The 24230-nt window shown below is 40.9% G+C and overlaps 1 protein-coding gene across 1 annotated transcript in view; it reads right to left on the bottom strand.

Moving 5' to 3' along the window:
* Nucleotides 1-2035: 2035 nt before the first annotated feature.
* gbe1b (glucan (1,4-alpha-), branching enzyme 1b) overlaps nt 2036-24230 on the bottom strand; it is an 88813-nt gene continuing 66618 nt past the window's right edge. Inside the window, exons 15-16 of the mRNA XM_023403619.2 lie at nt 19725-19842; nt 2036-5458 (exon numbers count right to left, since the gene is read on the bottom strand). Coding sequence (XP_023259387.1) covers nt 5396-5458; nt 19725-19842 — 181 coding nt within the window. The 3' untranslated portion in view covers nt 2036-5395. The remainder of the gene's footprint in view (nt 5459-19724; nt 19843-24230) is intronic.

Below are 24230 nucleotides of genomic sequence, written 5' to 3'. Positions count from 1 at the left end.
ACACGTGACCTAACAAACATTTCACGAATTTATATAATAAACTTGACATTTTCTGATTTCTGAAATGCTTGTCTCAGACTCAGTGAGCATTTATCCGGAAAGCTCCAGTAACAGAATAGAATATCATCTTAGGCATTTTGTATTAGAGCTGCATGGTGAAATCCCTTCCTGACTTGTGTAGTCTCGTGGGTCAGACTCTGAAAACATCCTCTTTGTGCGTGTCATAGCCCCACTTCTGACTATGACAATATTGGATTCTCCAGGATTTTCCCTCCAGGCATTTCTATCCTTGTGCGCTCATAAGAAATACAAAGAGACAAACTGCTACACTACACTCTATGCTTTCAGGCTTACTTATGAAATCTTCTCATGTGCAACCCAGCACATATACATCATGCATAGTTCATGGCAGTCATGTCTACAGGGGTCACAACCGCACATAAAATGGCCATGTGTGAGCATCTAACACTGTGAAGCCAGCAGTTCAGTTTTTACTGCGGCTGCTTCGGAAAAGTGTTGATTTAACTCACCAAAGTTCTGCCAGAGTTTGCAGCGGTGTTGCATTATGCTGCAAGGTGTTTCTCTTATTTTGTCCACTGTGTGAACAAATTTGCATGGTAATTGGATTGGACTGCATTATATTGTACAAGACATCCCCTGTGGTAACACATGAATACTCATAAAGTAACTGTGGGCCATTTTTGGATAAGGCCAGAGAGTTTGTTTTTTTTTTTGCAATGGAGGATTATTTATTTTTGGCATTTACCTTTATTAGATACTTGACACTGAAGAGATTGAAAAGTTACGAGAGATGTCATGCAGCTTCAAAACATGCAACCCACAACTAGGAGAGCCACCCACACAACCAGGAGCTGGTTAATGAATATGTGCAGGGTGTGAACCAGCAGCAGAAAAGCCAGAGATAAAAATGTTTAAAAAAGAAAAAGAAAAAGAAAAAGAAAAAAAAAAATCACTTCCAAACATCCCAAAAATGCAGCCTCAAAAATTACCACAGAATTGAATCAGCACCTTTGTGAAACAGCGTCGACAATAGCTACATTGTGATCTTCCCAAACTGCTTTTCATGGTGCAGCTGCTATTAAGAGCCTGCTTGTATTGATGCCAGCGCACAAAGACACATAATCTGGTGTAAGTAGTGCAAAGTGTGGATGCCTAGGAATTGGAAATTTAAGCATTATGTTCTGATGAGTTGTCTTTCATCCTCCTTACATCATGTTGTGGGGTATCACTGAGGCGATTGCTCTGTACAGTCCCGTAAGAACATGTCACAGCGCCCCTGGTCATCAAATGGAAACTGAACCTTTGAGTTGCGGAGTGCAGAGTGCAAGGTAGATTACTTCCTTTTGTCATCCCAAAGATTTCAGGGCTTTTCCTTATTTAAGTCTGGTCCAGTATCCTCCTACACACAGTTCACAAGACTCATATATGAAAGCAGTTCGGGGAGTTGCTTGAAAAGGAAACAGTTATGTTTACACTTTCACTATTGTCTTATTCAGCATCACTCATGTCTTTGGAAAAACTAGCAAGGAGTCAAAACTTGAATTGCACGCAATAAAGACAAAATTAAAATATGAGTTCCTCACAAGAACTGTCGAACATTTGTTCAAATATCGGCATCTCTCGTGGCAGTGATTCAGGAAATAGATACATGAGAGGCAACAATGTAAACTTAATATTTAAGGTAACTGGGAAATCTCTTCTCGTTGGCTGCAAGCTGCCTCGTACATATAAGGGGGAGCTCTGGGGGATGAAACTGACAGACAGGTGACAATGATTTAGTATGAACTCTGAGACTACGGAGACCAAAAAGAACAGTTTTTGTATCAAGTACTCGGTGACAGAGTGCCATTGTGATATAGTCCGCAGAACACTGAAGCCGCTGCATCTCCCTAAGTGTGCGATGGGACAGAATCAGTAGTCAGTCTGCACAGCCTGTTCATCCACGTTTTCCTTGTGGCTCGACAGACACTGATTTATTATCATTAGTAATAATGAAAGAAGTATGCTGCAATAGTTTCTGTGTATCAGACATCAGTTTTACTTTTGAGAACAAATGCAGACAATTCATTTTGGCAGAGGTAAAATGACAATGACATTGGGTCAGATGAAGAATGATTAAACACTCAACGCACTTCTCTCTCACAACCTTGTTGCTTGAAATTTATGCAGAGTGATCCTCTCTGTGCTTTTTCAGAGATGGAGAAAGGCATTTTTTAATGCTTTGGTGTTACACAAAAAGAAATGACATGTTCATGATACTTTTGGCTAAACACAGGAGGATGGTCCTGAATATGAATGTGTTTTTTTTTTTCCTTCAGCTGCAGGGGAGGCAGATCAAAACCTGCCTTATGCTACAATGTACGGCTTAAATGACTGGGAATCTGCACTAATGCAGTAGGTGTGGATCACAGAATTACAGTATCCATGGCAGTAAATCAAAGCATTAGCTTTTATAGAGGATGCCGAAAATCAGCTCTTGTTTTAGTTGTAACACTGTTTGCTTTGATAGAACGTGCAGAGAATACTGGAAAGTGTCCAAAAGACGTCCATTCATACGGAAACAAGGGACTTTTAGAAGGAGGATGGAAATCAAGACAACTCAAAGGCTGGAAAAAGATCAGTTATCACAGTCGTTTGCAAAAATGCAACCACAAAGGATAAAGCCTGTCATATGAAAGACCATTTTCATGACATTTTGCCTGAGTGAGCGAGTTCAGTCACAAAACAGTCACCTATCATCAGTGATGTTCCTCAGTTCGTACATGTTTTGGTTGGGGGTGGTCTGACTTTTGACGGAAGCTTTTCTGTCAGCCTTCTGGAGTCCCTCAGGGTTCTGTTCTCCGGCTAATCCGATTTTCCCTCTACATGTTCACCTTAGGGTTCATTCTTAGGGTGTTTCCACACTTGGTCCATTTCTGGCCTCAAAACGAACTTGATAGAGCGATGAGTGAACATTTGCACATATGTGAGGGTGGATGATATGTGCATATGTGATTGTATTATTAGTATTATCACTGTATTAGTCATAAAATAGGTCTGAGATCTCCAGAGAAACTGCAATGTGACCATAAAAATAGAGTCCCTTTTTAAGTGAACCCAAAATAGACCAACAGAAGAGGACTGAGCTTGGTTCTTTTAAAAATGGACTATGTGTGAAAACACCCTTAGAAAATATGGCATCTCATTCCACTGTCATGCAGATCAGACTCAAATTGACCGGCCTTTGAAACAGAATGTTGCCACCTTTTTAAAATCACTGTTGGACTATTTAAAGTTGGATGGCCCTAATTCTAATAAAATTTAATGAGAGTAAAACTGAAGTCCTGTTATTTTGACTCTTTTGCTGCTCGTATGGACCTGTGTTTCCTGTATGTGTAAAACCCACATATGTGTGTAATAACACTGATTCTAAATTTGACAAACAGATAAACTCAGTGATCAACTCTAGCTTTTTCTAGCTAAGACTCTTATCTAAGGTCAAGTCCTTTTTATCGTGCATTTATTTTGAAAGGGTTATTATCTCGTCCTGACTTGACTGCTGTTATGCCCTTTATGTTGGCACTAGCCAGGCCTCCCTCTCATGCTTGCAGTTGGTCCAGAATGCCACAGCTCATCTTTTAAGAGCAAGCGAGCGAGTGAGCGAGCAAGCGAGAGAACAATTTCCCCCGTACTGACCTCCCTTCACTGGCTCACTGTATGTTTTAGGACTGATTTTATCGTATGCCTACAAATCATTAAAAGGGCTACCTCTAACCTGTCTCACTGACCTTTTACAACCACATGTCCCATCAAGGTCACTCAGGTCTGCTGACCAGCTGCTTCTCATTGTCCTAAGATCAAGGCCGGAGCACAGGGGAGATCGTGCCTTCGCAGTTGTAGCAGCCAAACTCTTTGACGAGTTGCTTCTGCATGTTAGACTTTTAAGCTTAAAACAAATCTTTATTCCTCTAATGACTCAATATGAGAGTTTTTTTTATTGTTATGGTTTTATTGCTTCTATCATCTTATTGTCTTTTTGTCTTTTAAACTCGTCTGTGTTTTTATTGTCGTTTTATACTTTTTGCTATTTTGATTGCAGAGCACTTTGGTCAAATGTTGTTTCATAAATAAATCTTGACTTGACTAGTTAATCAATAACCTTCTAACATAACGGCTATGGGGAACACAGGATGAGCACTGCAGCTTTGAGATGTTCAATCATCAAGTGTGCTGAGTCACAAAAGTCACTGAAGTCAGAGCTAATTGGAAACTTTTGCTCACATCCACTTTCTGTGTGAACTTGTGGAATGCTGAAGTATCTAATGAACACGGTGCACATAAATCCTGGTATCTTAAAGTAGTTGGGTGTGTGAGTCAAATGTCAAAAGTGTCTCGCCTGCCACAAAATGATGTGTTGATGATCAGCGCCAATTTATTTTGGTTGAATTAGCAGTTTAGTAAGAGTTTAGTGAAATTCATGACATAAATGACTTAATGTGATCTACTGTAGGGGAAAACTGCATCACTTTATGCAAAGGAAAAAACTGTGCAATTCAGCTGAAAATGTTACTTGTGTATTATGCAAGGCATTGTGAACAATTCAAATGAGGTGATATTATCACTTTTCTTTAGCTGAAAATTACTGGCTTAATAACTGGGCCATAAATAACCACATAAATGCTCCCAGTAGCTGCATAAATCCAAACATTACAACACAATTGTTTTACGTGCCCATTAAAAGTGTAATAATTCAAAGCAGATTATTACTTTGTGCAAATTACAACATTTTTATACCTACAATGTCCCACAATGCAAATTAACAAAGATGGCTCCTCGGTGTTTAAATACCTGGACGTTTTGATTTTCAAGTGCTGGTAATATGATAAATCTCTTATATTATTTATATTCAAATATAAAATTATTAAACCAAGTAAAATCTGTCATCATAACAATCTAAAATATTCTTATTCCTCTGAGCTTCTGTCATGTTTGAATAAATGAATGCTTGCTGCATTGCCGCCCTCTGCCACAGTATCCGGTCATGTGTTTCACATGACACGCCAAATTCAACAGAGCCTATAAATGGCTGCTGGCTAGTGGTGGATGGACTCGGCAGGGTTTTGAGTTTTAGCATCTAGCTGCTGGTTATGTTGGATGCTTCCCAAATGGACCAATCTGTAGTAAATGGGGTTACACAGCATCTAAGGTTGCAGATGGTGTCTGAAAGCACACAAGCTCAAAATGTTTTTTTCTCCCCATTTAGAAAAAGACTCGAACACAAAAAGTGGGTTTGGGTGGCATGCAAGGTTGACACTTTAAGATGGAGGTGATTGTTAACACTCAGTTGGGGTTGGAATCCATTCTCGATCCTCGTCTCTGTGGAGACAATCTCCCTCTAATAACAGTAATCTATCTCCTCGTTGGCCAGGACAATAGCTGTTCTGCAGGGGATGTAGACCTGAGAGAGAAAGAGAGAGAGAGAGACAAAAGGAGGGAAGAAAGCAGGGAGAAAAGGGAAAAGACAACTGAGGATTAATGATGTTAACGTGATCACCAGGTTTATCCTTTTTCAGAAGTGAGGCACATGGTGGTGCCTTGATGATCACACGTGATCGCTTCTCACAATCAAGGTTGACGTGACGGCTAAACAAAGAGGAGGAGACAGAAATAAGACAGTGAAGAGGAGGACGCAAGTTGCATTTAGAGGGATATTCAGATCTGAGCAGAAAAATAACACTGCAGAGGAGACAGTGGGCAAACACCGCAGGCTTGATCGAAGAGGACCGGCAAGGTTAGAGAGGTATAATCAAAGTGTGACAAAGTTGCAGCTGCATGAAGACATCTGGGTGGTGCTGGAGTTATCAGGTCCGCAGCGAGGACAGAACTTAAACTTGTGCCTGTGAACTGCTGCTGTAGCATTTCATTTCAAGCTTTGAGCTATGGAGAATATGCATCCTGGCGCAGTTGGTGCTTCAAATTTCTTGATCAGTGATTCAACCTGTCTCAGATTCATATCATTAACATTACATTATATTCTGAGCTTGTGCATCCAAGTGAACGATCCCCAAATGAGTGATCTTGCCTAAAGTGGGAGCAAAAAAAAACTAAACAAAAAAAAAAGTCCTCATTTTAAATTCTGAACTCTCTAATCAATGCAATAACTGTGTGTTTCATCATCTCGAAATATTGGCTGTGTATCAACTGTAAATTTGGTATTCTGTGAAGATACAATCTGCCAGTGGGCATAAGAGGAGCTAAAAGAATCTCCCGAGTTTTAGTGGACTGAAGAAAAAACATGTCAGCAAAAAATAAGCACACCACAAAAAAAGAGAAGGAACGGGAGTCTGGAAATGTCAGATTCCTTATATATACACAGTACAAAGAAATCTTAGTGAGGGTGTTAGTTTGGAGCGGTGTAGCTAATAAAGTCTTTGATCAATCCTTTTGATATTCACAGTGTCGTTTGGAGGCAAGGAGCCACTGTGTACCATTAGTCATTTCAGATTTATGCCAAAGGAAAAGCCAAGCAGACATAAATGATGCTGTATTTCCCAACAGAAAAGTGAAAAACAGAGCAGAGCTGTAAACAATTCAATCACCCCCTGAACTCTTCAAGCCGCCCTTCGGCATCAGTGGATCTGAGCTCGCTGTGGATGTGTTTCTTTGGCAACAGTTTGTCACCAAGGGAGTCGAGCAGCCCGGTGCTGAAACACTGACACAGACATTGGTGACTAATTAAACAGTCACAGTGGGAGAGTCTCCATGCAGAAGCACCGCAGAGAGAAGGAACGGCGGAATGAATCATTGCACCTGTTTAGACAAAAGCTACCACTGCGCCTAACCTGGAATATGTCAACAGCTTTTATTTTCACCAAATAGACAGTAAAAGTGACAAATTCTAAATCAATCTGTGAACAAAGAGCAGCAGATAGTCCCAAGTGTTGGCACAGCAATTAGTGGAAGACATACTCATTAACATATTACTCCTCACAACAGGAAGGTGTCATAAACTAGATACATACATAATCTACGTACTGGAAATGACTGTAAAACTTATAATTCAGAGTAGATGCAATTAAAAAAGGGATCAAATGTTTCTCATCATGTATGAAACATTTTCACAACACAGGACCAGGGGATCATCTTATACTGAGCAGAACCAAAACAAAACGACACGCGGGAATATACCAGAGCCGAGGAGCGACGCTGCTCTTTAGGGTTACCTGCTCACAGAGCACGACACAACACATGAGGTGGTTAAAATTTAGGTAAATCTGCCTGGTGTATCACAAATATAGTGGTTACAGCGCTACACCAGTGATTTTGCTGGTTTTGGTTCTACTACAAATCACATGACTTTATATTACAGCCGAGCATTTTTTAAACTATTCTGCTGTGTTTTAGTGAATGCATTTTTCTCACTGTTGCAGGCATTCATTTGTTTCCATTCATTTCCATACAATATTAAAATCTAGTAGAAGCCTCAGGAAGCTTGTTTGAGCTGGTGTAATCCAAAACAGTGAACATTAAATTTGCAACGTGCAGTTTGAGCAAGCCGGTGTTACTTTTGCTGAAAGCCCGCCCCTGTGGGACAGGTCACACGAGATAATGTGGTGAATGTTAAAACAGTTATAAAGTGAGTGAATCAGCTCAGCGTTCATTGTCATACCAGACCACGTGAGGCTATAACAGCAAAAGCAAGATTGGACGCAAATTTAACTGGGTGCATACTGAGGCAAAGAAACATGCGTGCAAGTTAAAATGTTTCATGTTTCTTGCACACATACGTACAAACACACAGTCAGTGCGTAAAAAGTCACACGGCCTTGCTTTATGTGCAGACTGATTTGAAAAGTCTGGCCCAAATTAGCTCAGATTGATAATGTAGATCTGAATTTAAGTATGATAGTCAATCAACATAAAGATGTGGGTTCGGCCTGGGTTGGTGGCTGGTGTTTCAGCTGGCAGTCACCACAGGCCAGTGAGCAGCAGTTAGCGGTTAGCAGCAGCTGTTGAATGTATGGGACTGACCATCTCAGTAGACAACTCTGTTATGTGAATGAAAACGTTTCTCTGCTATCAGGGAGCTCATCTCTGCTCACCCTGCTGATCTCTCAGCGCTAATTACTTCACATTCCTGGTTAACCTACGTTATGATCTAATTTAGATCTCACATCCAGTCGCCCAATATTAATATACATTTCTCAGGATTAATGTCAGACACAATTCTCATCAGTGTAGCACAAACTCTGCTCCCAGCATTTTGTGAGGGCGATGTGCAACAAGAAACCCTGGTCCTCCAGCATCCGACTTGATTTGTCTGAATATGTCCATAAAGCCTTTGCTGCTTTCTGATGAGTCATTCGAAGCAGGTGTTTACCACTTCACCGGCAAACACTCACAAGCCACATTTCATATCTAAGCAACAGCAGTTAGTACCAGCAGTCGAATCCAAAGGTAGTGACTGTATAACTGAACCTTTGCAAATCTGACAATTTGTTCCAAGTGTTAATATTAGAGCTGCGAAACGATACGAGAGAAAGCAAAAAAGAGCCTGTTTGTGAGGCACATGTATTGTATGAGCAGAAAGTTAGCTGGGGCCGTTTGTCCTTTTTTTGACTTTTTTTTGTGTTTCATGGATGTTCTCACATCGCCTCGTATCACATTCACATGTGAGAATTCGGATTTTCTTCTCTCTTCAAGAGCAGAGTCCAGCCTTCAGGCTAATACTCAAACTGATCAATGTTCAAACACAGTGATAAAGGATTCATGAGGTGCTTTCACAGGAATATATCATCCACTCGGTTTCTGTCTCCTGACCCCAGCTGCTGGCGAGAGGACTGCCTGACTATCTGTGCACATTAACTCTCCAGACATGTCTCTGTTTCTCTCCATTACTCACTTAACAAGGATCAGCTCCATGTAAGTACCTCTGTACATGCAGGTTGGCAAAGACCACGGATCTGACTGGGTAGCAACACAAACCTGACTTGGATGGTTAACTGAGACAGTACGCAATTAAAGGATAATATATGTTTCTGTTTACAACCTGGGCCTTATTTTTGTTGTTGCCCTCCTGTGGTTAGATAAACATTTACTCAACAACATCGTTGCAGCAAAATCAAGCAGCAAATCATTATCTTATCATCATTGCTAGGAATAATTACCAAAATTACAACAACCAAGGTTGTAAATTTCCTTTAAGCACCGAATTCACCTATGATCAGCTTAATCACAGAGCTTACGTGACTTATGTTGCTGAAGAGGAAATAAAAACTTCCAAGAAACTTCTGTAAAATGGAAAAACTTTGTTCAAATTCGATCACAACTTTTCTGAGCAACGGCATTTCAGGTTACAGGAAGATTTACACTACAAACAATTTAAAAAGGGGAACTTTAAGTGATGTTAGGATGATGTGATCTGCCTCACATGCAGTCTGTACTCACAGATACAAATTAATGCAAGTTCTTACCTGAGTTCAGCATATGTTTCATACAGTATATGTACTGTATGAGGATTTCATGGTACCGTATATGTGTCAGTGTGTGTGTGTGTGTGTGTGTGTGTGTGTAAAGTGTGAAGCAGGTCCTGTATGTCCTGTCACAGTTTTACTCTGTTAGTTCACACTTCAGAATCAGGCCTTAGATCTTTCTGATGGAAATGTACGTCTTTTGATCATTTGCCACGAGTCTGCTACATTTCTCTCACTTTCTTTTTCTTCCTCACTTCAGCTTAATTTCTTTTTGTGAAACTGTCAAAGGAGACATCCCCTTTGATGCATGCAAAGTTTATCAAAAGGTTTTGAAGCAGCTAATTATTCATCAGCATTTCTTAGCGTTATGTCTGACATTATAACACTCAAACAAAACTGTAAATGTGACAAATACCAGAGGAGGTTCACCTAAAATACGTTTTCTCACTTAGGGAATTTTAGTCCCCAACTATTTAAGTTTTTGTCTTGCTAAATGAATAAATTGGAATGGTTCAATAACAGTAGTCCTAGTTCTTGATGAGAGAAATTCTCATGAAATGCCCTGCTGAGTATCAAGCTGTCAGTTCACTCAGATGAAGGCTTAGCTGCAACATTTTTTTATTTGCATAAAGAGAAGAGGGCATTTTTCATCTCTTTTATTCAGCATTATGGCAAGCTGTTCAAACATTCATTCTCTTCAAATTACCAAGGGTAAAATGAAATGAGACCAAGTGCTGATTCTTTTGTTATCACTAACAAAAACAATACTGGCACCATTATAAACCTGTTAAATCAAACACTTAAATACACTTCAAAAACCCATTATTGATATTAAAATTCTAACAAGAGACCATCTTATGATGGGATCACAACCATCAACATGATAACGTTCTGACCCATTAGTAGCCAATCTTCATTACTATATTATTACATGAGTACTCAGCACTCATGGGTCAGACTACACCCATCACCTAATTCAGCCTTCATTTTGATCTCAACTACACACCTGTAAAGTTTTCTCACTGTATCTTCAACGGCTTTGATGCTATCGTGGTGACAAAACCTGTCCACTGACATAAACACCTTCCAAAACACTCAAAACTGCTACTGAGGTAGTTCTCACTACAGTTGGTATCTCCAGGACCACATTTTGCCATGATGACACACACACACACACACACACACACACACACGCACACGCACACAGATTCACGAGGTGAAAACTATCCCAGTAATTACGACTACTCAGAAATTAAGAAATTAAGCTGAAGTGAGGAAGAAAAAGAAAGTGAGAGAAATGTAGCAGACTCGTGGCAAATGATCAAAAGACGTACATTTCCATCAGAAAGATCTAAGGCCTGATTCTGAAGTGTGAACTAACAGAGTAAAACTGTGACAGGACATACAGGACCTGCTTCACACTTTACACACACACACACACACACACACACACACACACACAGATTCACAAGGTGAAAACTATCCCAGTAATTACGACTAGTCACGGACATGGATGCTCTTTATTAGAAAGAATAAATGCAGGTTGTGTTATTTTAAATCTTACTACTTCCTTAACAGCAACCAATATTTTAAGAACATGTAAAATTGATTATATTTAATTTGCTATTTACTCTGTACAACTTTCTAATAAGGCAGTTTTTATTAAGCATGTCTAACTAATGGTTTTATTATTGTTAATAAATTGAATTAGTTATTTTTAATTCATATGGACATCTTTTGGATTGCCAGGTTGTTGCTGGTGTCTATCCCACTCCAGCATGACACTCTTGCTTTGTGTTTTTAGTTCTTTAATTCATCAGACCACACTGTTGGACCAGGGAGAGTGAGCAGAGCCAGAAGACTGAAATAAATTTAAGGACTTCTTAACATTAACAAATGCAGGCTTGTTGGCCTATTAGAAAGTGAGAAACTTGTGAACCTTCATCGGTGACTCTATTAACATTTGTAACTGCAGAGTTGATGATTTATTAAAAAGTTAGTCCTATTAACCTTTGTTAATGAGGAGAAATGAGATACAACAGCAAAAGGGATTTTTTATTCACAACCTGGCAACCCAGACGTTGTGCTTATTAGTGGCTTATAATATTTTGCTGATGTTTTATCAATCCATAATGAAGCCATTCGTTACAACTCATCAACCCTTTTAAAGGTTAACTTATAAGAAATTGGTACCATTTTTTACTGGGGAATCTAAATATTTTCAAAAACACAGAGATAGTTTTAGCAGATACAGCATAAATTGTAATGCAAAAGTTTAATCTTATAAGTCAAATACTTTTCTTTCAAGTTTAATATTATTTTTGAAACTGAAACTGAAATGCATGATAGCAACTACTCCTTGAGTACACTGTATACTCTGCATACAGGGGAACTTAAGGTCATGGATATAACCGTGGTTCTTTGATTAGCATGAACAAGTATCTATGAACTATGGGAACGCCTCCAGTGTGACCTCATCAGAAGCTCAAATAACATTACGCCAGCCCTACCTGGCTGGTACTAGTGACACCTATGTCAGGAGGGGGTGAGGTCCTCCTCTTAGGCTGATATAAGGTCAGGTGATATTCAAAACCATCTAACCTCTACTGCAAGGAAGGAAGGTGGTCTGGTGAGACAGTCACGCTAATCAGAGAACCAGAGTTATATCCACAAACTTACATTCTCTTTCATAGCACAGTTTAATGTTTCGCTATGGGAAAGATACTGATTGTTGCCAAATATGTCTATGGTCCTTCACAAGGGAGGAACCACACTCTGAAAAGAGCCTGCATCGAAGATCGAATGTGTCAAAGTTGGTGTTGTGATGTCAACCAATAGAGTCAAGCAAAGGTGTGGGGTAAGGCCTAGCATGCAGCCTCTTGCATAGAAACTCCCTTGAAGAAAACCCACGAGGTCACCAGACCCTTGGTGGAATGTGCACGTAGGTCAATGGGAGGCTGAGGACCCCTCGGAGTGCATGCCAGGGCAATAGTCTGTACTATTCAGTGGGAAAGACGCTGCTTGGATACAGGTTTTCCCACGTATGGTTATGCCCAAGACACATAACTGGTTACCCTGTCTAAAAGCCTGGGTCCTGTCCAAATAAATTTGCAGTGCGTGAACTGGAGGCAGACTCCAGAGCTCCTCAGAGGAGGGAGGAGGGGAATAAAAAACAGCCAGTCTTATAGAAGAGCACAAGCCTGTAACCTTCAAGGTAAAGGCTGGGTTAGGCTACATACTGACATTAGTAATCCCAGGGGAAAACTGTATACATGCCTGATGCATGGAAAGTGCATGGATCTCACCTATGCGCCGAGACTAAAGTAAGCAATAAGACTGTCTACAAGAACAAAATCTTCAACTCCACCTGTTTCAAGGGTTCAAAAGGGGAACAGGAGAGAACATTTATTACAGAGGGAAGATCCCGCGATGGAGCCAGTGGCCTTGATGTAGGCAATTTACAGCATTCACCCTTCATGAATCAACACACTAAAGGGTGTTGACCCACAATCTTTCTGTGAAAACCAATATGGCAGGCTGAAATAGCTGCCAGATTCACCTTGAATGTTGAGAAAGCTTTACCCTTCTTAATACTGTAGAAATGAAAGAATCACTGCCAAAGGACACGGAAGAGGAATGAACCATGCCAGGCCGTGTCCGAGACAGCAGGTCCCAGTGTAGTGGCAATGAACACGGCACGATAGACTGAAGTTGAAAAATCTCTGCCGGCCAGTGCTTACCTGGCCAACGCGGGGCTACCAGGATCAGAGTTGGAGGAGTAAGTGCTACTGGGGGAGAAGCATAATGGAAGGTCATCTGCCAGTGCATCCACCCTCAGTGGGGCTCCCTGATCATGTAGAGAGAAGAAGACTGAGCATTCTCCACTGTTGCATAGACGTCCATGGCTGTCTGACCAAACCCTAATGAAAAATGAATAAATCCAAATGCCCAGCACATGAGCCGCTCTGCAGGTGCATGGTGCTCCAAACTATCTGTCTGTGTGCCAATGTGTGTAAGCAGGGGGAACTGAGTCCCTTTGCCTAAGCCATTATGGTGGAATTGTCTGTCCTCACTAAAACATGATGATCCCTCAGCCAAGGGGAATGGAGGCTACCCAACACTGGATGCCTCTCATATACAGGCGCCAAAGTGGTATGGCCACTACAGAGGAGGCCATCAGGCTCAGCAGCCTCTGGCATTGTTTGAAAGTAACCATATTGTCCCCTGTGAAACAATGCTAGACTTGTCTGGATAGTCTCCACTCTTTCTATGGATAAAAATGCCTTGGCTTGGAGAGGGGCCAGAATGAGCCGGCACCATCATGGTCTTTTCACATTTATCTGAAAACCCAGATTCAGTAGATGTTGCATGAGAGCATCCATGTAACAAACCCCCTACTGATGCGTGGGGGCTGCCACTAGCCAGGTGTCAATGTACAAGGCAATTCGAATGCCCCCTCCTTGAATGTGGCTACTTACTAACACAATTGGGCTCAGACCAAATGGCAGAACCACACACTCATAGTCTATCCACTGGAAAGTGAATGTCAAATATTTCCAGTTACGGGTATATGGAAATAAGCGTCCGTCAGATTGATGTAAACTAGTTGCCCGCATGCATGAACTGCAGCAGAGAAAAGTGTCAGTATCCTGAATTTGTGTTTCCTTAGATGACTGTTTAGGGCACGGAGATCCAGAATGGTTCTCATCCCCCTGACCCCCTTTTTTGGGTCTAGGAAATACCTCAAGTGGAAACAGCTGTGGCTTTCCCCAGAAGGGCAACTCTTATAGCTCTTTTCTTTCTTATGGTGGAAATTTTCTCCTGGAGAATATTGGCAGACCTGTCCTGAGCATGGGAATAGATTACTTCTTTTAAATGTTGTGGAGTGATCTTGAAGTGAAGCCTGTAGCTCTGTCGCTCTCCCCAGCTTTCCCAGTGTAGAGACGGAGGGCTGACCGGCCACTCCATCAAAGCTGGTGTGTTGGCACACTCTTGTGGCTGGGGTGTGCAGCACACACTGTCCATGTTCTGCACTCTGTGTGAAACATGTCCCGTCAAACTTGTTCTGGAATGGAGTTTGGCGGGGACTTTGGCCCATGAAGGGGGCAGACTAGGCTTGCTCTCCCACAGAGCAAAGGCCATCAGTCCAGCTGCTTCTTTCTCTTCATAATCACTTCTACAAGCAGTCCGTCATGGAGGTGAGAGACGGAGCTGTGGAAGACAAGGAGGTCTTCGGTTGAAGGTGGGTCACCACCAGCGGGTCTATGGAGGCATCTAGCAGGCGCAGTGGGACTCCATCCCCTCACAGTCCAACAGGGATTTCTTGCTGTATGGTATATCCTTCCAAGTGACCCTCCAGGATGGCATGAGCAGCAGCGAATCCATTGCATCCCTCATCTCTCTCTTGCAATGGGAAAATGGTGGCCAGGACTTGGTTGTGTGCTTTTTCTCATTGTACATGAAGATGGACATAGCCTCCGTGACATCACCTATAGGTTTCTGAAGAGCGGTTTTGAAGCTCAGAGCTCCGCTGTCACTATCTTGACAGGGGCTGACTCCGTCCACTCTGCCTAACTCCAGGCTAATTCAAAAATGGGCAAAGAGGTGGGGCGTGCTTTGGTGCATGTCGGTTTGTGGCAAGCATACACTCAGCCACCTGTCATTCAAAGTCGCCACGCCCTCAACTGTGCAGAATTTTAAGTCCTAATAAAACAAGTGACTCATATAAAAATTCACCCCCATAAAGCTGTCATGAAGGAGGAAATTAGCTATATAGTCCAAGCTGTAAACATTTTAACATGAAAGTCTATGGGGATTGACTCGCCTTTGGAGCCATTCTCATGTGGCCATACAAGGAATTGAAGTTTTTGGCACTTTTGTGTTGGCTTAATTTTTGCCGCTTGCCTTTGCTCTGCTCGATCAAGGTGTAATGGCCAACTTAAGTGGGTCCACTCAGCAGTCAGTCTTTCCCCAACAGGCTAGCCTTGCGGGCTAGCCAGTGGTAAAGCCGCTTATGTGGGAAAGGAACGCAGAGGATACATCCATCAGAGGTTAAGGCAGCATGAGCATGGGGAAAGCCCAGACATGCCACACACTGTCCCAACCAGATATTTTTCATCACAGGGACAAAGCTTTGTACTTTTCTCATTTTGACTGATGTTGTAAGCCATAGGTATGGTTAGCTAGTGAGCTATAGACACGAGCAGACGTGTGAAATTCGCTAAACAGCTTGTGCAGCTACTACATGAGAATATAGCCTCATTTATGCTCAACATTAGGCTCTGTCCGTTCTGGGTTCATTTTGTCCATAATTGTGCATGTTCAAATTAAATGGATGTATCTATTTTCGTACATAAAGAGAGCATAAATGAGGCTTATGGAGGGAAATGTTGCTATATTCCCCATTAGTATAGTGGTGTTGACAGCTTGTCGCTTCAGTTGTTTCTGAATGACAACTGACGATCTGTCAGCCTAATATATAGGAGGAGGAGCCCATCCCCTTCTGACATAGGCGTCACTGCTGCCAGCCAATTAGGGCTGGCGTAATGTTGTTGGAGCTTCTCATGAGGTCAGGAGGCATTCCCATAGTGAGACACGAAACAAATGTTATGAATGAGAATGCCTGTTTACTATCCGTGTCATGTGTAACTTCTTTCTGTGTTCTCATTTTTTCTTTCTATATTTGTTTTGAGGAAGTGGGCGCATTTTTCTTTTCATCAGTTTTTTATAATACCGACATGACGGAAAGAACTAAAGAGACGTCAAAAGACAACAGTCCAGCACCAGAATTGTAAACACAGGGTGTTTCGGTGATATGGAGTTCACCTCAGTGTACCGTGCCACCGCGATTATCTCGACTCTGCTGGTTTCATCCAATTATGTGTATTCTCCGTCTGAGGAGTGATGCATTCTTGGAGGATATGAGAGTTTATTATCGTTCCGTAATGAGGAAGCTGGAGAACTGATGGACCCATTAAAAAAGACAGTAGAGAAGAAGTTTCTGTAGACTTTGAAAGCAACAGTTTTTAAATTAAACATGGATGGTGTGGGCACCTTTTGCAGCCTCCACAGAGGCTCTTGTCTGATTAGTCTTGTCATAACCAGGTAGGTGTGAGGAGGAGGAGGAGAAAAAGCATCTTTATGCAAGACTACAATCTCACTGTGCAATCTCTATGAGAGGGCCTAAAGGAGATACAGTATGTGCAGAAGGGTCCCCACCCTGCCTCCTCCCTCCCTCCCTGTCGGTTTCATTCCTCTCACTTCCTTTCATTCCCCATTAATCCATGATGGTGCCAACATTAGCAGATGACTTGTTAACTAAATTTCACATTTTGGCCAAGAGGGACGTGGGTGAAGCAGTGGTGTGTGAATTAATAAGAGGTAGAAAAGATTTAAGAGAATGTGGAATTTGAGTCCTTACCTGATGAAACCTAAGCTAATACGATGGAGGATCACAGCGTGCATGAAAGAGGAAGAGGCTTTTTAACAAGGGTCGACAGAATCTTAAATAATGCTGAATTGATGATCTTAAAAGCAGTGTCAGTTATGCCAAACACATTTTTGATGCATAAAGTGCTCTGTCCAACTCTTAATATAGAGTAATATCCCCTATCCATTAACTGAAACACTTTCAGTATTGATCTGAGGTGGTTAAACAAACATCAGATAAACAAACATCTCACCGGGTGCTACATCAACTCTGGTACTAACCAAAACAGCATAAGTGTACTGCTTCGAGATGTTTACTATTTTACTAAACAAACTGAAAAACCACAGAAGGACGTGATGACTGTGCAGACCACTTCACAGACATCACTGTCCTCGCACATTAATTGGATTCATTAACATAAGATCTAACACATGCAATCAGCCAAGTTACAGTTGGAGTGTTTGGGTATCTGTGCTGATCCTCACTAATTCATCCCTGACCTTATTCATAAACATCTTATTGCCTTTCAGCATTTTAATCAAGGAAAAAATTACAGCAGGAGAAAAAGGAGGCAAACGTGGGAGATCCTCAAGCACTCTGCTTAAAATGCATATCAGTGTTTCTTTCTGTATTTCAAGGACCGACCTATTTCATGCTATTAGCCTTTAGCAGTCTCCATGATGGAAGCCCAGTGGTTCATTCTCCCAGATATTTTTCTCCTCTCCATGACGCCGTGTGAGCTTAAGAGCCATGCACATGAAAAGGTAAGTTCTAACACCATGAATAATGCACATTGTTTGGTGGAGAATCTGAAATCAGATTCACATGACGCTCAATGATTCCTGGATAACTACAAGAACGAGCTGAGTAAAATGCAAGACACCAAATACAATATTCACAAACAAGCCTAATGTTATGGGGGTGGGAAATCCACAATGGATACCATACCCTGACAGGCAAATCTAACTTCTTTTGAAGGCAGCCATATTTGATCATTTTCAGGATTTTGCATTAAAAGCTAATGATATTAATGAAGAAGATACTAAATTATAGAGCAACGGTTAAGCGGAGAGGCCCAGACCAGGGAGATGGTGGCTTTTTGCCAGAACAGGCAGCACTGTTTCATAACAACACACATAAACCTCATTAGAACAGCTCTAAAAGATCGTCTCACTACGAACTCCATTTCAAGCTAATTAAACTGATTTGTGCAATCCAACATGGAACATAAAAAGGACAAAACGTTAATACACTTGCAGCTGAGCAGGTTGTGTGTCCACCTCTGTTTCCGCATAAAGAACTTTAGTAAACTACCTTCAATATCCACCTGATTAACGCACGCACAGTTTGAATGTGAACTTTATCCATATGTTTTCATATGTTTTCAAATTCTAGTCAACATCCAACAGTTGCCGACGCCTGAGCCACAAAATGCATGAGAATAAACCTCTCATAGTGGACATAGGGTTAAAAACACTCATGTAAATAACTAAAATCAAGGACGGCAGTGTTCCATTTAAGTCGCTGATATATTTGTTTTTCCCTGTGATAAACTCATCATGGCTACCATGCATATTGTTTCCTCTGAGCATTGTTCGTATGCACCCTAAGAAATTAACACTAAGCGTCCGCAAGATACAATTACTCACATGAACGGTCGGTGTAGTACATCAGGATGTGAGGTAAGGTCAGCGGCAGACTCTAAACTAATTGAGGTTGTTATCACGGCCATTTTTTCCCACTGTACTCTCATTAACAAGAAAGAAACCTTTTCAAGTGTCGTCATGTTTACATTGTGAGAGTCCTCAGAGAAGATGTTCTGGATGATTTGACTATAGTGGATGTACTTTTTAATCCTCCAGTTACACACATAGATATATAATGAGCCAAAGGTGTGCCAGTAAGCCATGCCAGTGATTTAGCAAGTAGCATGTAGCAGATACTTGAATTTGTTACGTAACATTCATAATGGCTGTGTGTTTTGTTGTGCCCGTGTCAGAATGCAGCTGCTCATTGGAGAGGTTTGCCAGGAAATTTCAGTGGAACAAAGCCATCATTATTGGTTACACCTTTTCAGTCTGCTGTGAGAAAGGTCTAAAAGGACACCAGGACGGCTGACACCAACACACCTATATGACAAGCAGCCATTATGAATGTTGTTATACCTGTGCTTGTCCAGTCAAAAGTGAAAAAGCTATATGAGACTAAATCTGTGCCCTAAATCCACATAAGAATAAGTTTGTACCGTGATGGTATTCTGAAGAGTTGTGTTGGCAGATGTAATAAAAGTAACATTTTATAATAAAAATATTATGCTAAACATGTTACTTTGTGATGCTACTGGCAAAATAAATTTGGAAACAACAAAGAGAAGGAAAAATATTTGTCCAAAGTTTTAATCCTTCATTTTTCATTTTCTGATGATATTTCTGGAGCTGTCTCATCACCGCCCACAATTCCTTTTGATGTTTTTCAGCTCTGAGCGGCTCCTCCATTACATACGTGCACTGCGTTGTGGGACAATAGTGCCCATCAACAGCCCTCTCAAAAATCATTTAATATGCGTACTGACATTTTTGAGTACACTTAATTTTGTCATTTTTTCAATGTGAATGTGCAACATCCTCCAAACCTTGTTAGAATTACTATGCAGAGAGGGATACTGATACACCGTAGGTTATTAGAAAAGTGATCTAGAGATTGGACTCGACTACAATGGTCCTGGAATTATAATAGGCGTATACTTCATATTTAGGACTCGGTGATGTTCAACAGAAGGTGACCTTTGAAGGGGTCAAAAGTGCGAGGTTGAGAATATTTACCTGCATGGAGTTGGGGCGGCCGTTGAAGGGCTGGGCCTCACTGAAGAACTCCGTGTTGTGGTCCAGACGTCCATGACCTCCGTACGGACGTTCATCTGAATCCAGCTTGATTTTGTATCTGAGGAAGATGGAAGTTAAGGTGCAATAGCAGTGGGAAACTCGATTATAAGATCTAAGACGTAAGAACCACAAGAGAGGGGTTTTTTTTTTTTTTTTTATCTCCAGTGCTTTTGCTGTGCAGACTTGGTTTAGCAGTGCTCAGCTGGTTTATACTCATTGAAATCCTCACATCCATCAGCATTCATCTCCTCCTCGCAGCGCTGCAAAGCAACAGTGCAGAGCTCTGGCAGACAAAGAGAACGCTGCCTGAAATTAACATAAACACAAAAGCGATTCAGCCATGGCTCAACCATCCAGCCTGCCTGTCTAATTTATCTAATTCACTGCATAAATAATGAATCTGATCAAAAAAATGATCCAAATGAATGACAACAGATACACACAAATGAAGCATCCACTCTTCCTCTAGGACACGTCAATGTCAAAGCGAGAGCAAATCACTACAAATTAAGTACAGAATAACAAATGAATTACTGCCGGAGTATTCATCCCACACAAGTTAGTATTTAGGTCATTGCATGTGTTTAAGTCTGATATTAACCTAACAAATACTGTATTAACTTCACATATCTGGACACTTAAATTTCAAATACCAATTTATGCTGTATGTGGAATATACTGAATATTGTTAATGCATGTGATGACTTATTACTTTGACATTTAAGAGTCTTTCTCAGTTGATCACTGTCAAAAAAAAGACGTCTTGATGAAACCAATGTGATTCAAAGCTGTAAAACAATATGGCATGTCAGGGAGGGGTGTGGGATGGTTCTTCACTGCACTGAGACAGTTACATAGTTAAAAAAAAAAATACACCTGCCTTTGATCATGCACAGAAAAGATGCACATACTGTATGTGCGTGTGCGTGTGTGTGTGTGTGTGTGTGTGTGTGTGAGGAGTAAGGGAAAGGCCCTTTACTGTCACCTTTTCTTCCTCCTTTCTCCTCTCCACTGTGCTTCTAAACAAGGATGCTTCCCTTCAAAATATATTCATTCATTCATTTTTTTTATTTTTTACAAAAGATCTCTGATTACATGATGAATTAATGTCCTTCAGCAGGGGGAAATAGAGAATACTGTCTAATATGATATCTAAATTATTAGGAAAGAGCTCCCAAAGTCAGTCAGAAGCAACAGTTTTCTGGGGGAGAACGTGCTTGGCATTAGTACGCTGCCCATCTTATTGCTTGAAAAAAAAAAAAAAACCCAAAAAGGATGGATGCCGGAATCAGTTACAAGGCTGTTATTAATGTCAGAGGAAATATTTAAGACATTTTAAATGGCAGATTTAAAATGAAAGAAAGTGCACTTTGACAAGTGTGTACATAATTATTTATTTATTTTTTAATCTGAAAAGTTCTCTCCAGGCAAAGTTTAGCTTTACTCATGCCAGTCAGAGAAGCTTGAACATGTGTAATCTGATGTCCATGTATAATGTAAATACCCATAAACATCTGTGCAGTGCATTATTAACTCCTGTCTCTCAGGGACGGGCAGCTGTGAGCAGTGGTACTGTAACAAACACCAGGAGAGAGGAGCAGACATGCAAACAGCCCCCTAATTGGCTGGCTGAATAATCACCTTATCTCCCCATAGGCGATCTTCTGGAGTGCGAGTGTGATCCTCAAACACTGCCTCGTTCTGCCCCAGAGCCGGGAAAATTCCGCTTTTGCTGCCTGCTTGTCTGCTTTGATAGTGATGATTAAAAAGAAGTGCTGCTCTGTGCATTGTTTCTGCTGAGGAGAGAGAGAGCCCCTCCTTCAAACCTCCTCTGCTCTACTCGCCGCCATGCTAGTTTATTAACATAACAAACTCACTTTCCTAGGGAGGTTTTACAATAACTACCAGAAGAATATGCAAATATTCTCTCAAAGGCTGTAATGCTTTTGGGAAACTGAGGATGTATTTGATTCCAAAGGTTAATTCTCCTAATACAAACAAGAAAAACATTTACATTAACCATAATGGAGCATGGAATATGTTTGTGAACTGTAAATATTTTCCAATAATATCATTCAGAATGGATGGAGAGTGTTGGGAATTACTACGGTGCTTCTTCACAATGCTTGCTGTGCATTTGTACTGTATTTGTGCACGCCTCTGGCACATAGTGCACTGGAAATGATGCATAGTTACAGTAATTCCCAGCAAACCTTTCTGCAAGGAAGCAACAACCAGCACAAATTGGCGGCTGGAAGCTTTGAGTGATTATGTCCTTGTTAGTGGCCACAGACGGCTGCAACTATAGCTTGCCGTTGAGCCGTAAAGTATTGTTATCAATACGTCCTTTGTGAATAAAGGGGAAGCCTTACGAACACAATCAATTTCGTCCAATGGGCAGAAGGAAAAGAAGGCAGCTTGATGATTAGAGCCATTGGTGACCTGAAAAGAATCTGGCCATGACCATGATTGCAGACCGAGCCACCATGTAGTTTCTCCACCAGCCTGTTGTTTTGTTTTTTTTTCTTTCTGGCTTTATGAAAGTAATAGCACCCTGGCGTGGGTGAACAAGAGTTAAGATATGTGTGCACATCTGAAGAATGTGGCCTGGCCTTGTAAGGCATTCTAAATACCACATCTTGCCTTTTCAGAGTCGACTTTTCCCTGCTTTCTGCTCAGTTGGTGCAAGTTACATCAGAGTGTAAGAAACGGCAAGAAACAGTTTCTGCCAAAGAGGAATAAGAGGTGGCAGCAGCCAAGACACATAAACTGATGTAAAGCGGGACCCTTAAAGACTATTCATTTCAAAATAAAGGAATGCCCATCTCTTTGTATAAAAGGCGTGACAGCTACTGTACTATTTAACAGCCTTGAGCACAGCTGTTTTATTCTCTGTTGCTTTGTTTGGTTGTAACAAGTCCAGCGAGATCCAGACAGGCTTTTGTCAAACTTTTTATACAAAATGATGAACATTCTTTTATTTTGAAATTCTCATTACATATGAAATAAAGCTATACATTTGCACAAAAAGTTGGGTGGGTGTAACTGCTTTGTATTGTTAAACTTGCTGTCAGTGTGACGAGTCTTACTGTCAGAATTCTCCTTCTTATCTGTCACTGTAGCTTTGTATTTATAGTATTTAAATAGTCAGCCAAACTTCAAACTTTAAAAGGGAAAACAATTGAAAAAGGACAAATTATTACCAAAACTGTACATTGAAAACCTCCATCACAGTTTACTGACTGACTTCTTTCTTTGACCACTGTACTTGCCGTAGCTTTGTGTAAACAGTCTTCCTCTGCATTGAGGGAATCATCATCAACAAATTGGTAAATTATCTTTTTTTTTCACAGTTAGTTTTGGAAGAAGGATTTCATTGATGGAGGGAGGGTGGTGCCCATGATTCTGGATGGCTGACTCAGAATCCAGTGGTGTCTATTGTGGGTTTCACTTTCAAACATTGCTGTTTAGAAACGGAGCCTGATTTGTTGTCTTAATTTAAATGTATTGAGCTGCCTGAGAAAAAAAAAAGAAAAGTCTTTGCTGGGCATTTTTGACAACATGGTCTGTGTCTATGTTCCACCTGAGGATATTGCAGAAATGGGTGCTAGGAAATTTCAACTTCTGTAGGGCAGTTTTTGGGATGAGGTTCATGCCTCTCAAAGTCAATAATGAGTTCAGGAGTTTTGGGTGTGTTGAGCTGCAGATTATTATTTGTGCACCAGGTAGCTGTCTGATTTACCTGTTAATAGTGGTGCGTTTTATTGTAATTGGAGATGGGAAAAACTGTTGTGGCATACTTACAGGAGTTAAAAGGCTGTTATTATTATTTTACCTACAAATAAAGTGGTAGACACTTTGGCTAAACTGTTGGCTTGTGTACAGCCTGTCTGATTAACTGACTGCTTGTTTTTCTTGCCTCCTCATACTCCTTTGGTAATGTCAGCCTATTCCCAGATCTGAGGAACTTATCGAGCGCAGTGTCATCATAATGAGAGAAACGATGGTAAAAACTACAAAAATAAGAGCAAAGTTATAATGAAATAGAATTTTCCTTTAATGCCTGAAATAAAGTAGCTCGTCTGTTTGTCTACAGCGTTTCAACACGACAAAATCCGAAATCACAGATTAAGCCTCTGGATTGATGAGGATGTCTGCGGATGATATCTGGTACATTCACAACCTAATGGGATCTCATGCAGAGAAAAGTAATGCAACTTTGTTTACTCAATCCATCTTGATGTATCTTACAGGAAGTAGATGCATATTTTCCTCATACGATTCATTCTAGATAATACCAAAGTAAATTGTTGTCACCTATGCACAGAACTGTGCATGTTATCCTAAATCCTAGTTAGTTAGTGTCACTACACATGTAGTTGAATTATTCCAAATGGCATTGAAGGAACAGAGAATGATGACCTGACACAATCTCAACTGCCTATT

This window comes from Seriola lalandi, unplaced genomic scaffold (assembly GCF_002814215.2).
Source record: "Seriola lalandi dorsalis isolate HSWRI2012SDOR001 ecotype SW California unplaced genomic scaffold, Sedor1 jcf7180002054163, whole genome shotgun sequence".
Lineage (NCBI taxonomy): Eukaryota > Metazoa > Chordata > Actinopteri > Carangiformes > Carangidae > Seriola > Seriola lalandi.
The sequence above is the reverse complement of the archived record's forward strand: the minus strand, read 5'-3'. Positions and strand labels throughout refer to the sequence as shown.